Source organism: Sapajus apella, unplaced genomic scaffold, assembly GCF_009761245.1.
Source record: "Sapajus apella isolate SASKATOON/1434 unplaced genomic scaffold, GSC_monkey_1.0 scaffold16, whole genome shotgun sequence".
In the NCBI taxonomy this organism is placed as follows: domain Eukaryota; kingdom Metazoa; phylum Chordata; class Mammalia; order Primates; family Cebidae; genus Sapajus; species Sapajus apella.
Window position 1 is genome coordinate 16527320 of NW_022436956.1, and position 24997 is coordinate 16552316.

Consider the following 24997-nt stretch of genomic DNA (forward strand, 5'->3'; position numbering starts at 1 on the left):
GGCCTAGCTCCCTCCTGGAACCTTGAATAGGGTGGCAATTCTGCTCTGGGGGAAGACCTAGCCCTCTTGCCCCAGGTGCCCTAGTGCCATTCACCACACCTCCCGCCTTCCACATATTTCTGTAGTCCAAAGGCTTTATTGTTCTGCTGAAATGCTTACAAATACTGAAAACCCCCAGCCTGGGCCCAGGCAACCAAGGGCTCAGTGCTGGGAAGGAGAGCAGGGGAAGTGGGCTTAGTGTTAAGGCGTGAAGGGCGAGGCCAGACAGCTGGAGGCCTGGTCCTCCACTCTCCATTTCCATCACCCTCGAGAGGCTGAAGGAAGGGCGGCGGCACCACAGGGCCCTTCCCCTCTGCTGCGTCCTCTCCTGCTCAGGCTTTCCCTCTAGGAGCATCAGAGCAACCCTCTTTCCCTGTCAGAAACTCAACCCTGTACAGAATTCCAACCATAACCCTTCCAGCTTCCTCTCGCAACTGCATCGCTCCTCCTCTGTTCCCTAGATCCCCCGGCTTCATCCCTTCTGGCTCTAAGCAAGGCACCAGTGGAAGGGAGAGGGCTGGACTGGGGGACTGGCAGGCTGTGCATCAGGGCTGAAGACACAGGCAGGGGGCAGGGAGCAGGTATTTGGTCCCTTCCCCCAGCATGAGATGCCCAGGGGCCTGGGCTGGAGAGATGATGGCATGTACCTTCAGAGGGCCCACAGCTGAAGCAGTGGGCTGGGCCACAGAGCGGCAGCAATTAGTATGTAACCATGGCAATGAAGCAGTTGCTATGGTAACCATGGTGATGGGTCTGCAACTAGGGGATGGAGCTGGGACCTCAAGGATGATACTTGAGATCTCTGGCCCTTGAGCAAGGTAATAAAAAGTATCAGGGAAGGGAGAACAATGGGGCAGAGCGGGGTTTGAGAAGTGGGAAGTGGGCCGCCTGAGCTATCACCCCACTCTGGATGTGGCTCTGCTCAGCCCCCAAGGCCCCTGGCAAAGGGGTCTGAGGCAGGAGGGGATCTTTGGCAGCTTATGGTACCATAATTTGTCTTTTAGAAAAGAGAAAACAGGCTGGGGAGAGGTGTCAGGTCAGAGCTGAAGCCCTCTCTGTGACAGCTCCTCAGCCCTGGCTGGGCCCAGGGTAGGACCCTGAAGGGTTACTGCAAGTTCTGGGCTCTGAGGAGGCAGTGGCCACCTCCACTTTTCTTCTTCTGGCTGGTTCTTCAGGAGGCCAGAGCCTAGAAACTCACAGGACCAAGCTCCTTATAGAATATTGAAGTCTTCTTGTATAAAAGCCCCAGTTGTGCTCTGCCAGTAGGCCCACGGCAGTTAGTTCATGAACTGAGTGTAGCCCTCAGCCCCTGTGACGATGACATCCATCCAGATGCGCATGGCCTCTGCAGACGGGGCCACCATGTAGTACAGCCGGTCATGGGTCTTCACGCAGAAGGTGAGGGCTGGGTTTGGGCTCTGCCAAGGGAAGAGAGGAAGGTCTAAGATGGGGCTCACCCATGCCCAGGAATATTCTCACCTGCCTCCCTATCGGCCCTTTCCCTTCCCAGCCCCCAGAAAGCCCTGGAGCTTCAGGCTGAGTCCTAAATAGGCCCAGAGCCTAGCCCCACCAGTCAATTTGAGCCAGGCTGAAATGTTCCCTTCTCACACCACAGCAGTCCTGGGCTCTCTAAGCTCCCTGGACCCTGACGGAGCTATACCCTGATAAGGGGGGTACTGGTCCTTGGCACCCCCAGGTTCAGAAGTGAATATCAAGAGGATCAGATACAAAGGGCCGTTCCAGTGAAGACCAGAGTTTCCTCTCAGCAAAACAGGGGCAGAGAGAAAGAGCTACAAGCGGGATGCTAGGCCCCGAGACCCCAGAGGAGCAGAGATCAGGGCTGGGGTGGGCACCAGAGGGTTGGTGGGAGGGAGGCTGACTTGCATTAGGGAAGTGGGCCCCAGCCTCAAATATCTCCTGTTTGTCAATTTCTCCCTATCAAATCTAGTCTGTGAGGGTCCCCTCCACCCCTTCCGGCCATCCCTTCAGCATCGCCAGCCCCCCATGGGGAGACATCCTGCTGTCATTTCGGGGAGAGGGAGACAAGGAGAGGGAGGCACCCAAGCCCACAGGAGCTTCTTGCTCTTTGCAACCTGCTTTCTGCTCCTCCCTTGGGCCTGGGGGAGGGACGGAGATGAAGGGGGGAGTCAAGGGTCAGGGATGAGTGGGATACAGGAGGCGTTAATGTGCTGGTTACAGCTAAGTGGGGAGGGGTACCTCAGTCACCATAGTGAAGCGGAAAAACCTCTTCTGGGAAGGGGAGAAGGAGAAAGGAAGAGAAAGTTGACAAAGAGAACAAGGACTGGGTTGGAGCCTCTGTAGAGCCCCGTCCCCATGGCTGTCCCTCTGGCCCCCTCTGCTGCCCTCCACTCCTGACCTTGGCTGCACTGCGCAGGTGGTCATAGTACACTTCCTCAATGGCCTGGAAATAGATGACTCCCTTCAGCTTCGTCTCATGCTTGTCTGCAAAGGAAGTAAGGGTGGGCTATGAAGCTGGTCACACTTCAGGTCTAGCTCTGTTTATGTGGAGCTCCAAGGCCTGAGCTTCCAAATCTGGGAAATGGGGTGAAGATCCTAGTCTCCCAGGACCCCCAAACAGAACCCAATACAGAACCCTAAAGATATGGATAATGCTCAGCCTCATTCATAATCACAGATAAATACAAATCAGAACTCCACTGAGATGCTGCTTCTCACCTACCCAATGACAAAAACCTGCAATGAATATACACCACACTTTTGGCAAGTCTATGGCGAAGTAGGCAGTCTAACAACACGTGGGAGTATAAATTGGTAAAACCTTTATGAACAATTTGGCCATGTCTATCAAAATTAGATAGACAGTTGTCTTTTGATCCAATGCTTACATTTAGGGGAATTTCTCTTTCACATACACAAAGCAACACACACAAGATTATTAAGCACAGTATTGTCTATAGTCACAGAAGATTGGAAACCAAAATATCCATCAAGTGGAAACTGGTTAATAAGTTAGTATGTGCCACCTCATGGAAGGCTAAATACAGCTGTTCAGTAGAATGATAAAGAAATATCTGGCCGGGCGCGGTGGCTCAAGCCTGTAATCCCAGCACTTTGGGAGGCCGAGGCGGGTGGATCACGAGGTCAAGAGATCGAGACCATCCTGGTCAACATAGTGAAACCCCGTCTCTACTAAAAATACAAAAAATTAGCTGGGCATGGTGGTGCGTGCCTGTAATCTCAGCTACTCAGGAGGCTGAGGCAGGAGAATTGCCTGAACCCAGGAGGCGGAGGTTGCAGTGAGCCGAGATCACGCCATTGCACTCCAGCCTGGGTAACGTGAGTGAAACTCCGTCTCAAAAAAAAAAAAAAAAAAGAAATATCTGAAATAGGCCAGGTGCAGTGGCTCACGCCTGTAATCCCAGCACTTTGGGAGGCCAAGGCAGGCAGATCACGTGAGGTCAAGAGTTCGAGACCAGCTGGCCAACATGGTGAAACCCTGTCTCTACTCAAAATATAAAAATTAGCCAAGTATGGTGGCATACTCCTGTAATCCCAGCTATTTGGGAGGCTGAGGCAGGAGAATCACTTGAACCTGGGAGGTCGAGGTTGCAGTGAGCCAAGATCATACCACTGCACTCCAGTCTGGGCAAAAGCAAAACTGTGTCTCAAAAAAAAAAAAAAAAAAAAAAAAAAGAAAGAAAAAGAAATGTCTGATCCAGATACAGACTCAGAAATAGACCTGTAATATATGCCCAGATATAACGTCTAGATATAGATAAATTTGATATAGAATGATCTCTAAGACACATTAGGTGGTAAATAAGGAATGTACTGTATGCCACCTTTTGTGCAAGAAAAAGGGTTTGTATATGCTTATATTCGCCTACAGAAACTCTAGAAGGATACACAAGAGATTAATATAAGTAGTTACCTGTAGTGGTTGGGGAAATAATTCTCAATTTTTTAACATATTTTTTATTTTTGAACCATATGGATATTTTTACCTATTTTTTTTTAAAGGAAGCACACTCCTTCGATGTGTACAGAGCATTTAGCATATACATATAGTATATAGCCTCTGGAGGTGAGAGGTGGCAGGAAAGGGGCAGACTACCTGAGCCAAGGTGACCATTCAGTGAGGGGCAGGATCCCTGTCAAGGGAGAGCACAGGGCCTGGGCCACCTTGTTTGTGGCACTGCTCAGGTGCTACAACTGACAACCTTAACAGTGAGACTGAGTCCTACAGGAGAGGTCACACCAGTCACTAAACTCAGTGGTGCCCGCTGGAAGTAAGCTCCTCCCTGAGATCTCCTCCTCTCCCCCACCTCCGTGGCTTGGTAAAGGCAACTTACGGACTGGTGCCAACATGCCCCTCCAGCCTTGTATGGCAACCTTCCCCAGCATGAGCCCCAAGTCCTATCTGAGCTTCTCACTATTCCCTTAATAATACAATCTGTATGCTGGAACTGCCTCCTCCAGCCCATTTCCTTGGCAAACTCCTAAATGATCTTTAAGACCTACTGCAAATGTCACCATGACAGTGCACAGTCGTGCTCTCCTGTGTTCCCACAGCACGGATGGTCCTCTGCAGAGAACTTAGGCTGAATCTGAATCCTCCTTTTTCCATTCATAGGTCTACCTCCCCCAACACCAACAACTATGTACCTGGCACACAGTAGGTACTCAATGCTGAACAAATGAGCCCTTGACACTGGGATTCAGAGAGAAGTCAGACACCCTTCTCTTAGGAAACTACGGTCTCATAGGGAAGAAAGTGCAGACACACAGCTGTGTAAATAGCTAGTAAAGGAGTGGCTAGGGACTGCATGACACCACCTACACATCACAGGTTGCCATGAGTGTTAAATGAGAGAACACATTTAAGGTATTCACAGTGTGTGGCACACAACGTGGCACTGTTATTATGTCCTTACACTCCCGGATTGATGTCACATGGAAAAACGGACCCTGGATAATGCAGGGGTTCAGAGGAGGGTGGGAATCACTCCTAGTAAGGTGGGGTCAGGAAAGGCTTCCTAGAGATGATATGTAATCTGGACTCCGTGCAATGAGGGGGGTTTCTATCGAGTTGGCAGGAGGAGGGTCCAGGCAGAATAGGCAAGGCACCCCGGGCCCTTATCCAGCCACAGACCCATTTCTGACATTTCGTCCTTGGGAAAGGACCAGCCCTGCCTGGCTCTGGGCCTGCTCAGCCCCGCAGCCCCTGTTCTCTCCCATCCCTTCCTTCACAGGAAATAGTAACACGCTCCGGCCTCCGCTTCCGTACCACCCACCTATCCTCAATCTTGTGCAATCTGGCTCCTGGCCCCATGCACAGCAGAAAGCCTTCTCTTGACAAGCTCCCAGCTCTGAGTCTAACAGCCTTTGGGCCACGTCTTTCTTGGCCTTTCTGCAGCATCCATCATCGCTGGTGACACCTCCTGCTTGTGAATGTCTGCTCCTTTGGCTGGCTTCCTTCCCTGTTTCTGCTCCCATTTCTATTCCTGCCATCTGAACTTGGTCTCCTTTTGTTTCACAGACACTAAGGCCACATATGCCAAGCACCAGCCTAGCACCTGGCATATGGTTAGTGCTGGCTTCCTGTCTCCTGCCCCTTCTCCCTCTGCTGGTTTCTTCTCTTCCTCCTTCCCCGCACGGGTAGGCCTGCCCCAGGGTTTGGCCCTCTCCCTCCCCTCTTCTCTGCTCTGAAGTCTGACTGCCCAGTTCAGTCTTATCCCTATTTCTTAGGAGCTGAGAGACCTTGGGCAATTACTTAACCTCTCCAAGCAATCATTTTCCTCATGTGTAAAATGGCATAAAAATAGTGTTTCCCTTACAGGATTCTTTCTTTTTTTTTTTTTTAAGATGGGGTTTCACCATGATGGCCAGGCTGGTCTTTAACTCCTGACCTCAGGTGATCCACCCACCTCGGCCTCCCAAAGTGCTAGGATTACAGGCGTGAGCCACCGTGCCCAGCCCAGGATTATTTCAAAGATTAATGAGATGATGCATGCGGAGTGCTTAGCATAGCACCTGGCTCATGCAAGCGCTTGATAAAGGCGATCTGGTATTATTGTTACCCCAACTGTTACTTCAGCCATTACTCCACCTCTAATCCTGACCATCCTCCTAAACCTAGATGTCCCAGAGACACCTAATCTCAACATGCCTAAAATAGAACTCTTTTCCCCAGGCCTGTTCCACTTCAAAGTCCCTAGTCCCTCTACCTTCCCAGCCCAGAGACAAACATGGGACACCTGTGTTTCTGTCTCTCTTGCTTCCTCACACCCAGGACCCAGGGTGGTCAGGAAAAGCTTCTTAGAGGGGCCAGCAGGTGATCAGGGACCAGGTTAGGGGGAAGTGGGCACTCCAGACCTGAGCATCTCTGGCACCACGCTCTGCAGCCCTTTCCCCTCTTCTGAGCTCCTAGCAGGATTGCTCTTCCCAGCTCTGTGACTGGACGAGGCTGTATGACTGGCAAAGAGCCCCACCAATGACTCGTGGACAGAAATGATGTGTGTCACCTCCCAGCTGGGACATCTAATACCAAGACAGGGCTCACTTAAGCCTCTCTTTCCCTCTGCCACTGTGGCCAGCAATGTTCCCAAAAGGCAGCTGAAGCAAAGACAACACTGATGCAGAGTGGAGCCCCCACCAACTCACAATGCGCAATGGACATGTATTGGACATAAGGAAACTTAGTACTTGTAAGCCACTGGGATTTTCTTTTTTAATTCATTTATTTGAGACAGAGTCTCATTCTGTTGCCCAGGCTGGAGTGCAGTGGCATAATCTTGGCTCACTGCAACCCCCCTCTCTCTTGGGTTCAAGCAATTCTTGTGCTCAGCCTCCCAAGTAGCTGGGACTACAGGCGCGTGCCACCACACCCAGCTAATTTTTGTATTTTTAGTAGAGACAGGGTTTCAACATGTTGCCCAGGCTGGTCTCAATTTCCTAGCCTCAAGTGATCTGCCCGCCTTGGTCTCCCAAAGTGCTGGATCTCAGGTGTGAGCCACCATACCTGTCCAGTCACTGGGATTGTAAGACTTCTTGTTACTGCAGCATACCTCACCTTCTCCTGACTAGGGTGACACAGCATCCCACGCTCCAAGTGGAAAAGTCCAAAGGGAGTTCCAGGGATGGGAAGCTAAGCTAGAAGCTGGAATGGAGAGAGCTGAGGGAGCAAGAGGGGCTAGTCGGCCTCTTGCTGAGCTATCCTGAGCACTCCTTGGCACTATTCAACTGCTTGTCTTGGAGTCTCTGAGGGAATTTGTCCAAGGAGTAGTTCCCAGCCCAACTCCGACCATAAAACCTCATGCTCCTGCAGTGCCTGGGTGTCTCCTATCAGCATGCCCATTGTACACTGTTAACTCTTGTCTGCTTCCCCAACTATAAGCTCCATGAGAGAGCTGTGGCCATCTCGCTTATCACCAAAGCCTAGAACAGTGCCTGGAACTTATTAGATGCTTAGCAATATTGCTGAATGAATGAATGAATGAATGAACACATAAATGGAAGTGAGCCAAGTACATTCCGTACATTTTCAGGGAAGGAGGACAAGGCTCAGCCCAAGCCTCTGGTCCCCGACTTGGAAGCTTGGCCTCCTTCCAGAAGACCAGCTGTCCCAGGTAACAGAGCCCAGGGGTCCTGGCTGGCTCCCAGGGTGGCCTTGTGGGAACTCACCCACATAATAGGAAAGGGTGCGCTTGAGCCGGTCGAAGACAAACCAGCGCTTCTTCCATGATTTAATCTTGCCGCCCATCTTGACCAAGTAGCCCCGGCAGACCTGGTGGGAAGCAGGAGTAAGGAAGGACCCAAATGTGCAGCCCTTAAGCCTTAAGTGTATGCCATCGCCTATGCCTGTATTCATGGGGGACTGTCCCCAACATCCCTTCAGGCCAGCACACCAGGTCCTGGGACAGAGATCTGGTTAGGTAAGGGTAGAAACTGAGGCCACTATTCCAATGACCCAGGAGGTACCTCTTACCATGGGGTCCTCCCCCTCCCCAGCACCCCAGGGCCACACACGCCTTGTACCTTGCTGCTGAGCACCACGTGCAGACAGGTATCAACACCATGGCCTGATGACTCAATATGAGTCTTCAGGTCAAAGTCCTCCTTCCGGATTGGCAGGTAGCGGGTCAGGGGTCGTGCCTGGAAGCAAAAGGGAAGGTCAGGAGAGTCTTCTCTCTTCCTCATTATTCTGTCCAGGCCCCTAGGCTTCAGTTCTAAATGACCAACAGCCTGACATCACCCCTCCCTAACTCACGGCGGTCACTTTGGCTCCATAGGGCTTATGGCACAAGTGGAGACCTACCATACCTACGTTGACTCTACCTAGGGCTAGGCAAATTGCGAAGCCCTATGCCTCAGTTTTCCCACCTATGACCAAGACATGGCATCTCTGTCTTGCCCTGCCCCTTCTTTCCCTCCTGAGCCAAACAGAAAAAAGCAAGAAGCCAGATATGAACATGCTCTGGGAAGAAAAGCCCAATAAGAAATCTAGTCTCCGACTTCAACGGGGACCTTGTTTGGGTCACATCCTTTCTCTGAGCTTCAGTTTCCTTCCATGTAAAACATGGGCTCTGAAATAGATAATTACTAAGGTCTACTCAACCTCTGATACTGACTAGAATTCTCAATTATTTTCTACTCTTCCTTTCTCAGAAGAACATTAAAATGACAAGGCAACATCACACATTATTTAAAGAAAAAAAAAATATGACCCCACAGATAGCTGATTCCACCCATCTCCCACACCAGACACGGGTGGCCACCGCAGCAATGCCTGAACCACAGGACAGGGTCTAGAAGAAAGATCCCAGAGTAGTCACTGACTGAAGTAGGAAAGGGAAGACAGGCATTTTGCAAACACTCCAACCACAGAGGTAAAATTCACAGAGCACTTTTTTTTTCCCTGAGACAGAATTTCACTCCATCATCCAGGCTAGAGTGCAGTGGCAAGATCTCAGCTCACTGCAACCTCTACCTTCTGGACTCAAGTGATTCTCGTGCCTCAGACATCAGAGTAGCTCGGATTACAGGTGTGCAATACCATGCCAAGCTATTTTTGTATTTTTTGTAGAGATGGGGATTCGCCATGTTTCGGGCAGGCTGGTCTCAGAACTCCTGGCCTCAAGTGATCCGTGTACCTCAGCCTCCCAAAGTGCTGGCATTATAGGTGTAAGCCATTGTGCCAAGCCCCTTCTCATTATTTCCCAAACCCAATCCAGTTGACCTATCCCTTAAAATGTATTTTGTTACACTGTAGGAAATTAGGGAAGCTGTGATCACTGCTGGGAGAGATTCCAGGGGACTCCCAACCTGGGAAGCCTACAGAGACCTAATCAGAAGGGACAGCCTATCTAAGTCCTACAGATTCTCATGGGGGGTTGTAGGAGTTAGGATTTGGTACCAGAGACATGGACAGATTTCTCAGCCCAACCCACTTTCTCCTTCTGCTTTCAATTCTTCTGCTCAAATCTCCTGCTTAAGGAGAAAGGGTAGAGCTGGCTTTGGGGTAAGGAGGGATCTGCATCCCAAAGAGAAACTAGTACAATTCTGTCTTGGAGATATAAATCAAAAGTCAGAGTGAGGTCATCCACTGATGGTGGGGACTGGAGCTGAAAGGTCCTATCAGGGGTCGGCCAGCACACCTTGAAGTTCCACATGCAGGAGGGGCAGCAGGGGAAGCAGAAGGGAAGGTGCATTGCAGGTTCATGAGGGATCTGAGGCCCTGGATAGAGGCCAAGGGGAGCTACTCTGATTCTTGGCTATCAGCTCCCGTCTCTAGGATGTCTGTCCAGAGCCTCTTCTCTGACCCTGGATGTCTGCAAGGTGGCCTGCCACATCCTTACAACCCACTACCCTGGTATGCGCGCGCGCGCGCGCGCACACACACACACACACACACACACACACACACACACACTTGAACAAGTTCTGGTGGGTCTGTGTTTTGGGTCAGTGAGTCCCAAGTAGAATTCTGCTTGTGTTAAGCCAACAGCAATCTTTTCTGGAGTAGAACAGGTTTTACAGCCCAACACAGGAATCCTGGGATCTCCCTACTTCTCTACAGCCCTCACCATCAAGCCAACCACCATTACCCCCAACGGCCCATTCACCTGGGAAAATTGTTTCTCCCGCATCTTGACCTCCTTCTCCACCAGCTGCTGCCTCCGGGCGCTCTCACTCTGCAGCCTCCGTTCTACCTGCTCACGCCTCCGCCGCTCCTCCTCCAGGGCCTGCCGCCGCAGCTCCATCTCCCGCTCCTGCCCCCAAAGCCAAGGGGTCAGCACCTCTGGCCACCCTCCTCCCTCAACTGGCCCTCATCACACCTGGGCAGGGCTACAGGCATCCCCCTCAGGGTAGTCTGGCATGAGGAGGCAACATTTTCAAAGCCCACCCACTCCAAGAGCCCTGGCTGGTTAAAAATTAATGCTTTAAATCATGACTGTCCTGGCTTCAAACCCTGGCCCTGCTACCATTATGGGCTCTGTAACCCTGATAAAATTATTTAAACTTTTTTTTTTTTTTGAGATCGAGTCTCACTCTGTTGCCCAGGTTGGAGTGCAATGGCATGATCTCGGCTCACTGTGACCTCCGCCTCCCGGGTTCAAGCAATTCTCCTGCCTCAGCCTCCCAAGTAGCTGGGATTACAGGCATGAGCAATTGCACCCGGCCATTTAAACTTTTTAAGCCTCAGTTGTCTCATCTGTGAAATGAAGTTAAGAATGCCCATTCCTGGAATTATAGTGCAAATGAAATTAGATCATATATATAAATGTCCATCACCGATTCCAGTAGGAAAGCACTCAAAAAATAAATGGGGTTCTTACAGTTGTATCTGAATTCTCAGAACATGTGTTATCTAAACAAGTTTTTTTGACAACTAATATATTCAATGGTCCTTTCCCAATCACTAACTGAATGCCTTTGAAACTCCAAATTAGAAACATTTGCTGTTGAACTTCACACTTTATGGGAAAAAAAGGACTAGAGACTAAGGTCAGAATTGAACTTATAAAAGCCACTATAAAAGGATTTTAGGCCGGGCGCGGTGGCTCAAGCCTGTAATCCCAGCACTTTGGGAGGCCGAGGTGGGTGGATCACGAGGTCAAGAGATCGAGACCATCCTGGTCAACATGGTGAAACCCCGTCTCTACTAAAACTACAAAAAATTAGCTGGGCATGGTGGCACGTGCCTGTAATCCCAGCTACTCAGGAGGCTGAGACAGGAGAATTGCCTGAACCCAGGAGGCGGAGGTTGCGGTGAGCCGAGATCGCGCCATTGCACTCCAGCCTGGGTAACAAGAGCGAAACTCCGTCTCAAAAAAAAAAAAAAAAAAAAAAAAAAAGGATTTTAGAAGTCATTAAAACAAATAATTAAATACAGAGCATGTCAGTGATGCTTTATATGTCTTAATTACTGATAAAGACCTCTTATACCATTAACTCCCATTTACCATTTCTTCCCAGCTCAAAATTCAGCAGAATCTCCTTTCCTCACATTTGCTGGGAGCTGCTTAGACATTTGCCATACTTAGACATAAATAAGTTAGGAGGCATTCTTTTCTGGTTGGTCCTCCATTCAAACTGTCAGTATCTGTTTTTTATTAAATCCCTCAAGCTGCTGACCCTACTCCCTGCGTCCCACTCTCATCTCAAATATGCAGAGTACCTCGAATGGTGGACACAGAACAGCTTCTGCAGATCCTTTATTTATCCTCCTTCCTAGGCACACATTTATTCAGCCTGCCTATGCCCAGGATAAACCACAGGTCCCTCTTTGCTGAATCCCAGCTCCACGCCACATGAAGGAGCTGTCAGCCCTCTCTGCTTCCAGAGCTCCCCAGCCAACACCTCTACTCTGCCTTGGACATCTGTCTCCTCTTTTGGTCTATACTTCAGCCACAGTTCCTGCTTTTCCTAATCAGCCCCAAGAGGAATGGCCTGCCATGCAGGTAGACAGGAATCAAAATCCCCGAAGTTGCCAAAAAGTCTAAGAAGCAAACGTGCAATGATTACCATGCTGCCTTCTCTGTTCCTAAGAGTCATGAAGCTGTAATCTCACCAAGCCTCCCTATGCCCATTTGAGGAAAACAACCTTTTAAAACATTTTCTACCCCAAGGGAATGTTGCAAAGCTCATGTGGGTGGAAGGGCTTGGGGTGGAGCACAGGCCCCGGACAGGCAGCAGGCTGCTCTGTGCCTATCACCTTCTGCCTTCTCGATCCAGGTCAGACTCACCCTCGACTCCATGAGTCGGCTCTTCTCTGCGTGAGCCTCTTTCAGCATCTTCTCCATCTCCTCGATCTTCCCCATGTCCAGACCACTCGCACTGCAGACAGAAGGGGAAGAGGAGGGACATCAAGGAGCTGAGGAGGTGGCTGAGGGAGACGGCGGGCCCAGGTGTAAGAGGTACCTGGACATGTTGTCAGGGGAGCAGGCCGAGTTGCCCCCAGTGGAGATGCTGGTCTCCATGCTGTCAGAGCTCTCCAGACTCAGCGTATCATAGGCGTGCTCACTCTCCTCCCCACGCTCCCTCCCAGCAGGCAGGTGGTGTAGGATAGAGTGGTGCATGAGAGGGGGGAAGCCTGAGGGGCCCGCTGGGAAGGGCGTTGCCCCGTGCAGGGCATCCCACTGGCACTGTGCCTCAGCTGCCGCTTTCTGCTTCAGTTCGGCCAGTCGCCGCCGTTGCTCCTCAATCACTTGTTGTCCTGCCGGAGAGATAGGTGCGAGTCACAGTGGGCTCCCCACGCAGCTAAGGAGAAGGCCACTGGCAGCACCACAGACAGAGGGAGGGGTGAGCAGGGAGAGGTTAACACAGAGCAGCCCCCTCTCCCCGCAGCTTCCCTAAGGCCCCTGCAGCTCCAGGCCTGGTTGCTCTGCCAATGCTTCAGCTGCCTGCACAACCGGCCACAGCCACACAGTCTGGCTTCAGTGCTCTTTCGCATCCTGAGTCCACACAGGACACCAAACCTACCCAAGTAGTGCCCAGGCAGCATGACAGCCAGCTGGCTCCAGCTCACAACCAAGGCCTAAGTAGGTCTCGGCAGGAAACATGCACCCACCCTGCCTGCTGAAGAAAGGAGAAGGAAGAGATGGCAGAAACCCCATGAGCACCCACAGTACCAGTGCAGACCCCCCTGCGATGCAGAAGCAAAAGCAACAAAAGCAGGAAAGAAGGCAGGGGAGACATGGGAGAGCATAGCTGAGGCAGAAGAGAGGCCAGCTAGAGGGGCGAGGCCAGCGGATACCCCAACCCAGCTCAGCCTGGGACCTGCCTGCAGGCAGGGGGGCCTGGGCAGGACACATCATGCTGATGCCAGGGGAGGGGCTGCCTGGCCAAAGCAATGCCCTCCATGACCAACGTTCTACCTGCTGGGTCGTCGGTTGGAAGGGGCTCGGCAGGAAGCGACTCGACTGGCGTGGGGGACCCCGGGCAGAGGGTACGGTAGAGACACAGAGGGGGTAAGAGGAGAGAGAGGCACAGACATGGGCTTTCAAAACAACCAAACTGCACACAAGCAACAAGGACTCTTGGTTCCCCAGAGCCAGTATCTCAGGCAACCATTTCTAGAAGTCATCAAATTCATCCCCTGCATCCAGAGAGGGCAATGTCTAACCCAACTCAGGTCCACAGGCACTTCCCTTATTGGCTAGGTTCTCTAGGAAAGACGTCACAGCCCCCCAGACCCTTAGTCTCCTGCCCTGAAGGCTTTTGATAAATATCCCAGAAGCTCTTCTTTAGGTACCCGATCTAAATCCTTTCTGTTCTTGCCTAGATCCCCGTGAAAGGAAAAACATCCTGTGAAAGGTGTGAGCATGGAGGAGGGTCCCCTCAGGAGAGCAGGTGGGCTGGCGATACAGTCACTCACCCTTCTGCTGCAGAGCTAGCTGGCGCTTGGTCTCGATGTCCTGGAGTGTGGCTGCCAGGTTTCGAGGAAGACTGCCCGTGCCATTTTGGGTGAGTAGAGCACTCTGCAGAAGAATGGAGCGTTTGGACTTGGGCTCAGAAGACCCTCAGCCCCATCCCCAAGGCTTTTATGGGTGGTCTTGGCCTCTCCCCAGCATGGCAGTCTCCATCCCCTGCCACATGTACAGCCCCACCCACTGTCCTCAGACCTTTGGGGAGGGGCTACGCCCCAAGGTAGCCACACTGAGCTGGGAGGAGGAGGACGACGAGCCAGAGGAGGAGGGGAGGGGGCCGCTCCGCGTCCGGGGAAGGGGGCTGGTGGCCTCGCCATCCATCTTGGAGCGATAGACCTGGAGAGAAAAGATAGTGCCCAGTGATTCTGGCTCCCCCATTGGCCACCTTCCCCGTGTCACCTCGTCTGGCTGTGATCTGAAGTACCGCCCTGGCACCAGGCCTCTGAGGCCTTCTGGCTCTGACAACAAGGTTGAGCCTCCTGAGCCAGCCCAATGGCCAGATGCTATCGGCAGCTGCCAATTCTCCTTTCCAGGCTGCTCTTCCCTCGGCCAATCCCTAGCCCAACCCTGGGTCTAAGAAAAGAGCTGTAAACAGACCTATGCAAGGATTTAACGTCAGTCAGGCAGGTGCAGGAGACCAACCAGAAGCTGAGTTCCCTCTGGTCCTAGCTCAGCCACTAACAGGCTGTGGGACCTTGGGCACACACACCTCCCTACTCTGGGCCTTGACTTCCTTATCTGCAAAAGAAGTGGGTAAGACTAGACTAAATAATCGCCAAACTCCCCTGAAGCACCAGCATGCAGTGAACATGGCCTTTAGAGTCACAAACCCTGACTTGGCATCAGCTCTGCTGCTTCCTAGCCGTGTGGCCTTGGAGAGATTACCTATCTTCTCCAGGCCCCAGTGTTTCATCTATAAAATCAGAGTTCATTTACCTCAAAGGCCTGTGGTGATGATTAAGAGAATCAAAACATGTTAAAGCCTCTAACCAGCGGGGTACACAGTACAAGCATTATACGATCAAACTCCTCCCCAAGGAAACATGACATTTTAGCTGAGGTCACAGTCTTACAGATGCAGTGCCTTCATTCAAGGTATGATCTTAAATGGTAAATCTTAGGCACTGCAGCAGGTCAGTGAGGGAAACCTGAGGGGAAGACTATCCCAGCCCCCTTTCCCACCCCATGGTCAGTTGCTTGCTGATAGGCCCACATCCTCCATGGCAACCCTCAGGAGGCTTGGGCTTCACTTCAGAGTCTTTGCCCCTTCTTTTCTGCTTCCACGTGTCACCCCTGGAGAGACCAGGAGAACAAAATACCGGTAGTTCTCCCCGGACACACTAGTTCCAGTTGCAACAGGCCCAAGAACATGTCAGGTCCCCAGATTGGGTGAGAAGCTCTGGGCGTAGGGCTGCCAAGCACAGGCCAGACCCACAGCCTGGTTTAGCACAGGGCACCAAACAGATCCCAACCTGATCACAGCTCCAGAACCCACTTCCACTAGACACTTATCAGATAGCTTTAGACTCAGGAGGCTGGCCCTCTGGTTGCCCACATGCCAGGATGGCTGCCCATGGAGTGACCCTCTCAGGGACCAGAAGCGCCCTCATTGCCCTTGCTGGGCTGACGCCTCTGCTCAAGGTGGTACTGTGTGGCTGATGGATTGGCAGGAGGTAACAGAGTGAACAGGTACAAAGGCTGGGGTTGGACAGGCTGTGAAGGAGGGGTTACCTGCAGCTGATGGGAAGCTTTGGCAGGCAGAGGCGGGGGAGAAGAGTGAGGGGAGGCTGCAGCAGGGCCAGTCCCCAGCCCGGCCATCAGCTCCTGGTACCACTGCTCTAAGTCTACAGCAGGGAGCAGCAGCTTCTCCATCTGGAGGTGGGAATGGGAAGGGGAAAAAGGGACAGGAGAGGAAGGATGGAGAGGAAAGGCCAGGGAAAGAAAAGGCAGGAGAAGGGAGAAAGAAGAAAGAAGAGGAAGAAGGAAGGGGAAGGTTAAAGGAAGGCCATATCAGGGAAATGGACAGGAAGGTGAAGGAAGAAGGGAAGGAAGGAAGGGAGAAAGGAGAACATCAAGAAAAAGAGAAAAACAGTGAGACAACAGTTGCCCTGAATGTACTAAGGGCAAAGAGGAACAGTCAGGGTACAACTTCCAGACCATAGACATGTGCTACAATGAAACCAGCCACCAGACAGAGCTTGCAGGCACTGGGCACTCCCTTTGGGCTGGCCCAGAGCCAAGAGGCCAGGTGAGCAGGGGCAAAACACACACGGAGCACACCAGTCATGGGTGGGGGTAGCAAGAACTCACAGACCACCAACCTTGGGTGAAGGCGTGATGGAAGCGAAGGAGGAGGAGGGCAGCATGGGAGGAAGGCAGGTGGTGGGAACCAGGTCCCGGGAGGCGGAGGCCCAGGGAGGAAGACCTGGCACAGGGGCTGGGGGCATGGGCGAGGTGCCCCACATCAACTTTTGCTGCTCAAGCATCACGTACTTGGGGCAAGGCCAGACGCAGGAGGGAATATAAGAGGTTAATGGGAATAGAACACATGAAATAGCCCTACCCACAGGAGAACGGAGGGAAAGGGCAGGAAGTAGAGAGCCTGCAGCCTAGAAGAGCCAGAGTCCTCTCAACTCAATGCCCTCATACTAGAGCAGAAGGCCTGCCCCTCCCCAGACCATAGGAGCTAAAGAAAGCTCCCAAGGCCCCAGGGAAGGAAAAAAACCACTCCCAACCTCCCCTTGTGCAGGCTGCCCTTCTCCCTCACTGTCCAAGACAGACCCTGCTGTCTGTCCCTCCAGCCCCACCCAGGCCCAAGGGGAATTTAGGTCATCCATAAAGAGGTCTTTGGGCATTGGTGGGCACCCTTGATGGCTGGTACCTCACTGTCAGGCAGGGGCTGGGCGAGCACGCTGGGGGAGGTGGCAGAAGCATAGGGGTCCAAGCGGGAACACAGCTGGAAAACTTCTGCCAGGGTCACATATTCCTGGGGTACCCAGTGAAAGGGGTAGGGGTGGGCAAAGTAGGAGTTAAGCGGGTTCAACAAGATGCCCAACACCCCAAACTCCATGCCAGGCCATAGGGCTGTCACTCCATGTCAATACAAAATCCAAGGCAGGGGTAGGATACCTATTATGCCCATAGATGGCTGCAGGGAGTGACAGAGACCAGAAAAGGGCAGCAGAACCAACTGTCTGAACGCTCCTCCTGCCCTCCACTTTTGGAGCCACGTTGGCATCCAGTCCTGCCCCAGGCAGACCCTGAAGGCCCATGTCTTTATTCGCCCTGGGCTGGGGGCGGGCAAAGAGGTCCACAGAAGGCCTTCTAAGGTTCACTGAGGATTAGAACCCAGCTCCCAGACACCTGACTTGTCCCCAACAACCTGGGCATCCCCAGTGGGGTACACACATGTAGCAGTGAATACCAGTAACACCATTCCCCAGGGCCCCCTCATACCCCCTCAGCCCAGGCAGGAGCTAGAAACAGGTGAGGGAAGGTAGAGACATCTCCAGGGCCTTAGCAAGGAACAGCTAAAAGCCTGGCAGAAAAATAGGCCCACTGCCCAAGGTGAGACCTTGGAAAGATGCCAACACATTCCACTGTGGGTTGGGAGAACAGGGACTGTTGTATTCATCACCTGTCCTTAGAAACTGAGTTTATCTGGGTGCTAGGAACATGGTAGACCTCCACAATGCATGCTAAATCAAAGCACAGGATCATAAGCCTGCCCTACCCAAGGGACCCATCCAGGCCTCGCTCTAGAACCAGGCTGTCCTCTGGGGTCATGGAAAAGGAAAATGAGCCAGAGGGTCCAGCATGTTGTGAGAACTGATGATTGGCATGCAGAATATAGGCAAATTCATATGCAATTCAATGGGCTGCCCAGGCACTCTATGGAATGGCGGCACAGCACGCTCACACACACTGTCCCAAATGCTGGCCAGCCACGAAATCACCACCACATGCCCTTCAGCTAGACCCTGGAAGGAGCTGTATGCAGGGGCTCAGCGGGCAGCCACGCAGGCAGTGGGCAAAGCAGAGCACACAGTTAGCTGTGATTACCTCTTGTGCTTTGGGGCAGAGAAGAGTGGAAGCAGGTGGGGTTAAAGAGACAGAGGAGGCCCCAGCCTGAAAAGACCCTGGGAAAAGGCCCAGAGCCTTAGTCCCCAGCCCCATCTCTGAGGACTCGGAGATGAGCAGCTCAGCCTACAGAGAGGGCACATGGTGAGGGGCTGCGTCCCTCACACTCAACCCAGCTCCCCACCCCAGGCCTAAATTGTTTGTGTAGTGAGGCAGGGAGGGAGGGAAAGAAGTTGGTAAACCAGATATGTTCTATTTGGAACTCACTCACCAGACATACAGACCTGGGGAAGAACCACTTATGGGGCCCCAATGTCCTCTTCTGAGACAAAGGCCTAACTCAGGACTGAAGCCCAGGAGCCCCGGCGTCAGCACCCCTAGATCCCTATGCTCCCCTTCAAGGTGAGTCCATCCAGCCGGGCCGCTACCAAACCTCTGAGCTGTCTGCCCACCCAACATAGGCCCCTGAGTCCCCACATATATTCAGGCACCAAAAACAGTGAAAGCAGTGGGCTCCTGGGAGCCCAAAAGGCAACTAAATGAGGCAGCTGGTAGCCATGGAAGGTCAAACCCCAGAGCCTGGGGCCATCCCTCCTCAAATCTCTCCCATTCAGGAAGATGCCCCCATACAACCTCAGCCATTGGGGTGAAAGTTGCATATGTTACTCAGAGCCTGCTGGGACACCCCTTGGGCCTGAAGCTGGGGCTAACCCAATCATGATACCTCTTTGAGGGTCGATGTGGTCTTCGGGAAAGGCCTGCCCCCTGTGAGTGAGTGGTATCTCCTTTCCAGCACAGTCAGTTTCTCCTTCTCCTGGAAGCCCAGAGTGGCAGAGTGTCAAAGAGGAGTGGGAGCCAGGAGACTGTGTGAGGGGGGCCCCGTGCTCCACCCCAGCACATTTGCACCCCAGCCCTTCCACACTCCCCTCCCGCTTACCCTACTCCAAATCCCCCAGCCCAAGTCGAGGGGCACTACCTTTTGAAGCAGCTGTAAGGAAGCATTCTTGTCCCGGGCCAGGCGTTCTGACTCTTGCACAGCCTGAGCCCGGATCTGCCCGGCCTGACTGTCGAGGACGGCCAGGCGCTCCTAGAGGAGATGGGGTGGTTGGTCAGGCCCTGGGGAGACACGGCTGAGCCCAATGTGAGAACTGGCTGGCTCCCTTGCCCAGAGATTCAAGGCTCAAGTGAAGAGGATCAACCGGCTCTTCTGCTTGGCTTCAACTTACCCTAAGAAAACTCAGGCTGCCATGTGGGCTTCTTCTCTTGAACCTCCCTCCCTCCCTTGACCAATGACCCTGTATTAGGCACACCACCCAGATCCTCAAATCTCCCTTCCCTCACCCCAGGGCTAATGGGTCCGAAAGTCTGGAGACACTCCATCTGCCCCATTCCCCCTGTCCCAACCCCACTTGCCACCACCCAAATCCAGGCCCTCTGCTTCCCTGGCCTGGACCTTCTCACCAGCCTCTACTTCCACTGCCAACTTCCTGATCCACCCCACACTGTCACAGGTATCTTCCCAAGATGACTTTGAAGTGTGTTTGCTTATCTGAATTTTCTAATTTTTCTAAAAAGAAAAATTACTTTCTAAAAAATATTACTTGAATAATTTTTTAAGTAAGGTCAGATCACGCCTCACCTCACAATCTTTCAGTGGCTCCTCATTACCCACAGGATAAAGCACAAACTCCTTACCAGACACTCAGGGCTTCCAAAGTGGTTCCACGTTTTGCAGCTCCCCTCCCTCCTACTGCCTCCATGTCCTCTTAGCTCAGCCACACTGTACACTCAGCTGTGTGGCTGTAAATTCTCATGCCTTTCTTATATTGCTTCCTTAGGCCAAAAGAGCTGTCCCAACCTTCTCTATAGGTAGAGAAGATTACTTATCATCTAAGACCAGACCAAATGCTACCTTCTCTCCAAAGTCTTCCTTGATGCCACTCAATTTCTTTGTTCCTTCCTCTATGTTCACATTACCCTGTGTCACCATCTGCCTTTATTATTGTTATCTGTGAATATATCTGTTATCACCACCACCACACTGCCCCAAATGTAAGATCCATAGCAGAACCTGTATCTTTTCTGTCTTTATACCCCAATAGGGCTTTTAGCCCAGTACTGGCTCAACAATCATGTGCCAAAAGGCAATAAAAAGATAATAAGTACGGGGAAAGGATGAGGGATGGGAAAAATGGGATGGGTTAATCCCAGGAGGGCTTCCTGAAGAAGGTGGCTTTAAACTACCACCCTTAGGAGCAAGTCATGGGAGAGGAAAAGTTAAAGAAGGGAGATGTCCTAAACCTGGGGTCAGTCCAAGAGAAGACCAAAGTAGGCTGGCCAGGTGCAGTGGCCCATGCCTGTTATCCTAGCATTTGGAAGGCCAAGGAGGCTGGATCACTTGAGGTTAAGAGTTTGAGACCAGCCTGGCCAACATGGTGAAACCCCGTCTCTACCAATAGTATAAAAATTAGCCAGGCGTGATAGGGGGCACCTGTAATCCCAGCTATTCGAGAGGCTGAGGAAAGAAAATCACTTGAATCCAGAAGGTGGAGGTTGCAGTGAGCCAAGATCAAGCCATTGCACTCTAACCTGGGTGACATGAGTGAGACTCTGTCTCAAAATCGACAGCAACAACAACAAAGTAGGCTAGGCAGTAATCCTCACAGCAAGAGCTGCCATTTACTAAGAACCCATTAGGAGCCAGTTACTCTGCTAAATGTTCTGCATTTGTTATGTCATTTAATACGTTCCCCTATGAGGCAGCGGCCTTTATACCCACTTTACAGGTGAGAACGCCAACATATTTAGGAGCTAAGATCTCTTAGACAGCTAAGTGGTAGAGCAAGGATTAGAATCATCTATTGGAGTCCCAGGGCAGTACTCTGAGCCACTATGAGTAATAGTGGAAAGGGCAGGGGAGCACAGGGGACCAGGGTAGACAGAGCCTAGGGTGGGACACTAGGGTCTGGGGATGAAAGCTGGACAAGATTCCCAAAGAGGAGCATGGGGAAGAATGTGACACCCCAGGTACCAGGGGCTGAGCTCCAGTTTCCCAGGAGTCAGGATGGGTTTGGGAAGAGGAATCCACTATTGCCAAGTCCTCCCAAACTCCCTGGAGCTTATACTCACCAGAGCCCCAAAGGGATGAGATTAGCTGATCTACAACTTCCTACTGCATTCCCTCCAGAAAGAAAGAGGGGGAGGCTAGAGAAGTGCCTGCCCCTAGCCTCAGGGTAGTACAGTGGAAGGAACATGTGATTTGGGCCAGCAGGCCTGGGTTCCAATTCTGACTCTGAAGCTTATATAATGGGAGGCTTTGAGCAAAATATGTAGCTTCTCCTACTCCTAGTTTCCTTGTCTATAAAATGGGGATAACAGCACTTGCCTTGTGATACCATCCTAAGGACAGCATGAAGTAATCTAAGGAAGGCTCCCAGCAGGGTGCCTGACACACACCCATGTGCTTAGGTATGTCAATTTTCTTCCTGCCTTTCACCAGTCAGCCTTATATCCAGAAAGTGCATTTGTAAGACAGAGCAGCTCAGGGAGGGAAGCATGGGACCTGGACTCAAGGAAGGTCCAGCAGCTCCCCACTTACCACCAAACCCAGGTAAATCCCCTAAGCCAATTTTAGACACCCCTCCCCAATCTCACCACCCTCACTTCCCCTGCATTCACTCTAGCCAGGAAAAATGTGCATGCATGCCTGCGTGTGCACAGCCACAAGCTTCAGCCATAAGAATGGAAGCTGCTTGAGCCATCCTCTCCGGTCCCCTCCCTCACCTTTTCCAGGCCCTTACTGACACATACCTCCTCCCAGCTTTACTCCCCACCCTCACACACAGGCACCTGCCCCGCCATCCTGTGGTCTGGCCGAGATCAGGAGCAGACCATCACAGTCTTTAGCGTGTCACAGCCGGCCAGGCCACAATGCCCAATCCCTTGTTTTATAGCTCAACCAAGGCGGGGCTGAGCCATGGCTGGAAACCAAATGAACGCCCTTTCTCGGGCCCCTAACTGGCTCTAATTTCCAGATCTCAAATTTTTCTGTGTGTCCCAGCACTTCCACCAGACAAGAGCTCTGGAAGCGCCGGGGCCAGCCTCCTCCTTCATCTTCCACCTTCCTGCCAGGCCAGTCCCAAGCTCTGAATGGGAGCAGAATCCATTTTCCACAGGAAGATTGAGGGGAGTCATAGCTTAATAATAATAGCTATCCTTCACCGAGTGCTTACAACGATCACATCCTATCCTGTCTTTACATCTTGTTTAATTCTCACAACAGCCTGTTCTAATTCTCATTTTACATACAAGGAAACCCAGGTACAAAAGGCGAAGTTAACTCTTGTGAGGTCATTGCGATTCAAACCCAGGTCACTGGGCTCCAACAGCGCGCAGCAGGGAACGGGGTGCGGCACACCTTCCTCTTGGTGATGCTGCGGAGCAGCTCAGCCTTGCTCCGGAGCAGACCCTGGCCCGCCAGCTCGCGCTCCTCCTCCACGCGGCTCTCCCGCTCCAACTGCTGGAACTCCAGGTCCTCAAAGAGCTTTGTCTCAGTCTCCAGGGCCTCTGCCTCCTTCAACGACAGTGACAAAGGGGGTTGGGTGGTGCTTGCAATGCCATTCTGGGCCTGGAAGGCCAGGCCACAGGGGCATGCGTTGTATGGGGCTGGACCCGGGGAAATTGGGTTAAGAAACCTGCCTCCACCCAACTCCCGCTGTACTTGGCCTTGCCCTTTCGCGGGCGTCACGGCCTGGAGCGCTGATCCCCCCGACCTTCCCGGTTCCCTCCAAGCCGCAGCACCGACCCTGGTGTCCAGCAGGTACTCCAGGGGCCAGGCGGTCCCGTCCCACCGCTCTCCTCTCTTCCTTCTGGGGCGTGGCCCGCAGGGGCCGGGGGAGGGGGGGCGGTGGAACTGACCCTTCTCAGCTGCTCCTGTAACTGTTCCCGCACTGACTCGGGGCAGTTATCGAGCTGCGTCTGGAGCTCGGCGTAGAGCGCCTGGCGGGCCTCCAGGTGCCTCCGTCCCGCGGCCAGCTCCGCCCTCTCCTGGTCGGCGGGAGGGCGAGGGAGAGGGCGGGGCACAGGGGAGAAACAGAACACACACTCCTCAACTCCGGCCCGGCAGCGGCGGGACGGGAGCGCGGGAGGGCGGCCAGGGCGGGACAGAAAGGGGGTCGGCAGCGGGGATTGAGAAATGAGATAAAAAAAAGCCTGGAATCAAAGAGGAGAATAACCAGGAGAGGAGAAAGAAAAGAGTAGAAAGGGAAAGTGAGGAGGGAAAGAGGTGAAGAGGGACAGGGCCCGAGGCCAGGAGCTGAAGGGTAACAGCACTCGGAGGTGCAGGGGATGGGGTAACACAGGCAGAGGTGTGGGGGCAGGGCACAGATTTTGGTCTCCTGAGTCCCTAGAACTGAAATTGTTGGGTAGGTCCTGAGAAAAGGCCCTCCGTTTTCTCCAAACCAGTCAAAGCTGGTTCTGCATCACAGAATCAGAGCCTCCAGCTCTCTTCCCTCCCCTTCTACCACAGCCCAGAGACCAAAATTTAACCCAGGGAAAAAGGGTAGTGATGGTGAGGGTTAAATCCAGGGTTGATGGTGAATCAGGAGCTGAGGATGTTAAAGCAGTGCAGCAGAGGGGACCCCAGCCCAACCCCCTTGGCCTCCCTCCCCTCCTGCCCAGGGTGGGGGTGGGGTGTTGGCCCTGCAAGCTGAACTTCAGGGATGAGGGTTGCAATTAGCTCGGGCCGTTGCCATGGAAATAAGAGTCCCAGGAGTGGATACAGAGGGGGTGGACGATTCTGTCTGGGGTGAGATGACACCCCTGAGGGCGGAAAGGGGGATGAGGGGAGGGTTTGGTGAGTCACCCCTCAAAGGACAGGCAGAGGAGAAACTGTGATTACTGATTCCAAAGCCAGAGTGGAGCCATGGGCTGGGGCAGGGGAGGGAAGCTGAGTGAACCGTCCACACCACTGCCATCACTACCACCATCAGCACCACCTTCACTACCACAACCTCAAATAACTTCTCTCTTCCCCAGAGAGAAAGCGAAGTCCAGGCCTCCAAGAAACTCCAGGTCAGTGGGAAATGAGGTCAGGCAGGTTTCTTCTGGAATGTTGAGCTTTATCCCTGGGAGTAAGGCCCTGTGCTGAACCCAGCCACTCCCACCCCTCAACCCCACTCATCTACCCATCCCCAGAGAGGAGGACTGATCAGGCCAGTTCCTGGGGTCTAGGCACTTCCCCAACCTTGGACTCAGCCTTTAAAATACCCTGTGTTATAGGTGGCTCAGGGGTGGAGGGAAGAGTAGGGGCCACCCGTTACCAACCTCTGATGGGTATCTGAATTTGGGAAGCCCCAGTGGAAAGCTAGGAAGAGTGGCCACTATGTTGGCAGAGAGGTCCTGTTCAAGCTCTACAAGACCTTGTCCACAACTGGGCCTCCTTACTCCTTGGCTCCAGAGGGCAGGTAGGGGAATAGGTGGCAAACAGCCTGCTCTGCTGTGTGGGAAGCTGCCAGGAAGCTTCCTTGGGTTATCTCATGCTGTCCTGAGACAGCAGCCTAAGACAGCAGCCCAGGCATTTCCAATGGAAAGAACTCTTCAGGCTGAGCAGATTCACAGCCAAGCATTTCCCCCACCCTTATACTCCTCTGCCAATGCCCCCTTGAGTAAAGTTGAGCTAATTCTTGCCAAATTCTTTCTGATCAAAACTCTGGGGTCCCACACCAAGAAAAGAAGGAGGCAGCATTAGAGGGGAGAGGCCCAGGGCACGGAGGTACCCATTGAGTTAGTGCAAAAGTAGGCATGGCTCAGCCCTGCCTGGGTGGCACTGGCAGTTAGGGGCATGCAGAGCCCAGGACAGTGATTAGAGGGAGCGTTAGTGTAGGCCTAGTTGGCAAGCATGGAGTTAATTTGGCACAGAATTTGGGAGTGTGGTTTTGGGGGCCAGAGCCAAAGCTCCAAAAAAA

At 52.6% G+C, this 24997-nt stretch overlaps 1 protein-coding gene across 22 annotated transcripts in view; it reads right to left on the bottom strand.

Moving 5' to 3' along the window:
• Positions 1 to 120: 120 nt before the first annotated feature.
• The window catches only part of PHLDB1 (pleckstrin homology like domain family B member 1), a 52928-nt gene continuing 28051 nt past the window's right edge, over positions 121 to 24997 (bottom strand). For 4 of the 22 annotated variants that reach the window (XM_032285289.1, XM_032285288.1, XM_032285300.1 and 1 more), the window contains 18 exons: positions 22950 to 23078; positions 22450 to 22605; positions 19009 to 19119; positions 18757 to 18846; positions 18015 to 18158; positions 16274 to 16444; positions 15684 to 15824; positions 14148 to 14288; positions 13901 to 14003; positions 13401 to 13445; positions 12445 to 12739; positions 12270 to 12360; positions 10146 to 10292; positions 8059 to 8175; positions 7705 to 7807; positions 2417 to 2502; positions 2257 to 2289; positions 121 to 1457 (listed from right to left, as the gene is read on the bottom strand). In XM_032285289.1, the coding sequence (XP_032141180.1) occupies positions 1317 to 1457; positions 2257 to 2289; positions 2417 to 2502; positions 7705 to 7807; positions 8059 to 8175; positions 10146 to 10292; positions 12270 to 12360; positions 12445 to 12739; positions 13401 to 13445; positions 13901 to 14003; positions 14148 to 14288; positions 15684 to 15824; positions 16274 to 16444; positions 18015 to 18158; positions 18757 to 18846; positions 19009 to 19119; positions 22450 to 22605; positions 22950 to 23078 (2244 nt within the window). In that variant the 3' untranslated portion in view covers positions 121 to 1316. The remainder of the gene's footprint in view (positions 1458 to 2256; positions 2290 to 2416; positions 2503 to 7704; positions 7808 to 8058; positions 8176 to 10145; positions 10293 to 12269; positions 12361 to 12444; positions 12740 to 13400; positions 13446 to 13900; positions 14004 to 14147; positions 14289 to 15683; positions 15825 to 16273; positions 16445 to 18014; positions 18159 to 18756; positions 18847 to 19008; positions 19120 to 22449; positions 22606 to 22949; positions 23079 to 24997) is intronic. The other 18 variants (XM_032285305.1, XM_032285298.1, XM_032285308.1 and 15 more) reach the window with 16 other exon arrangements.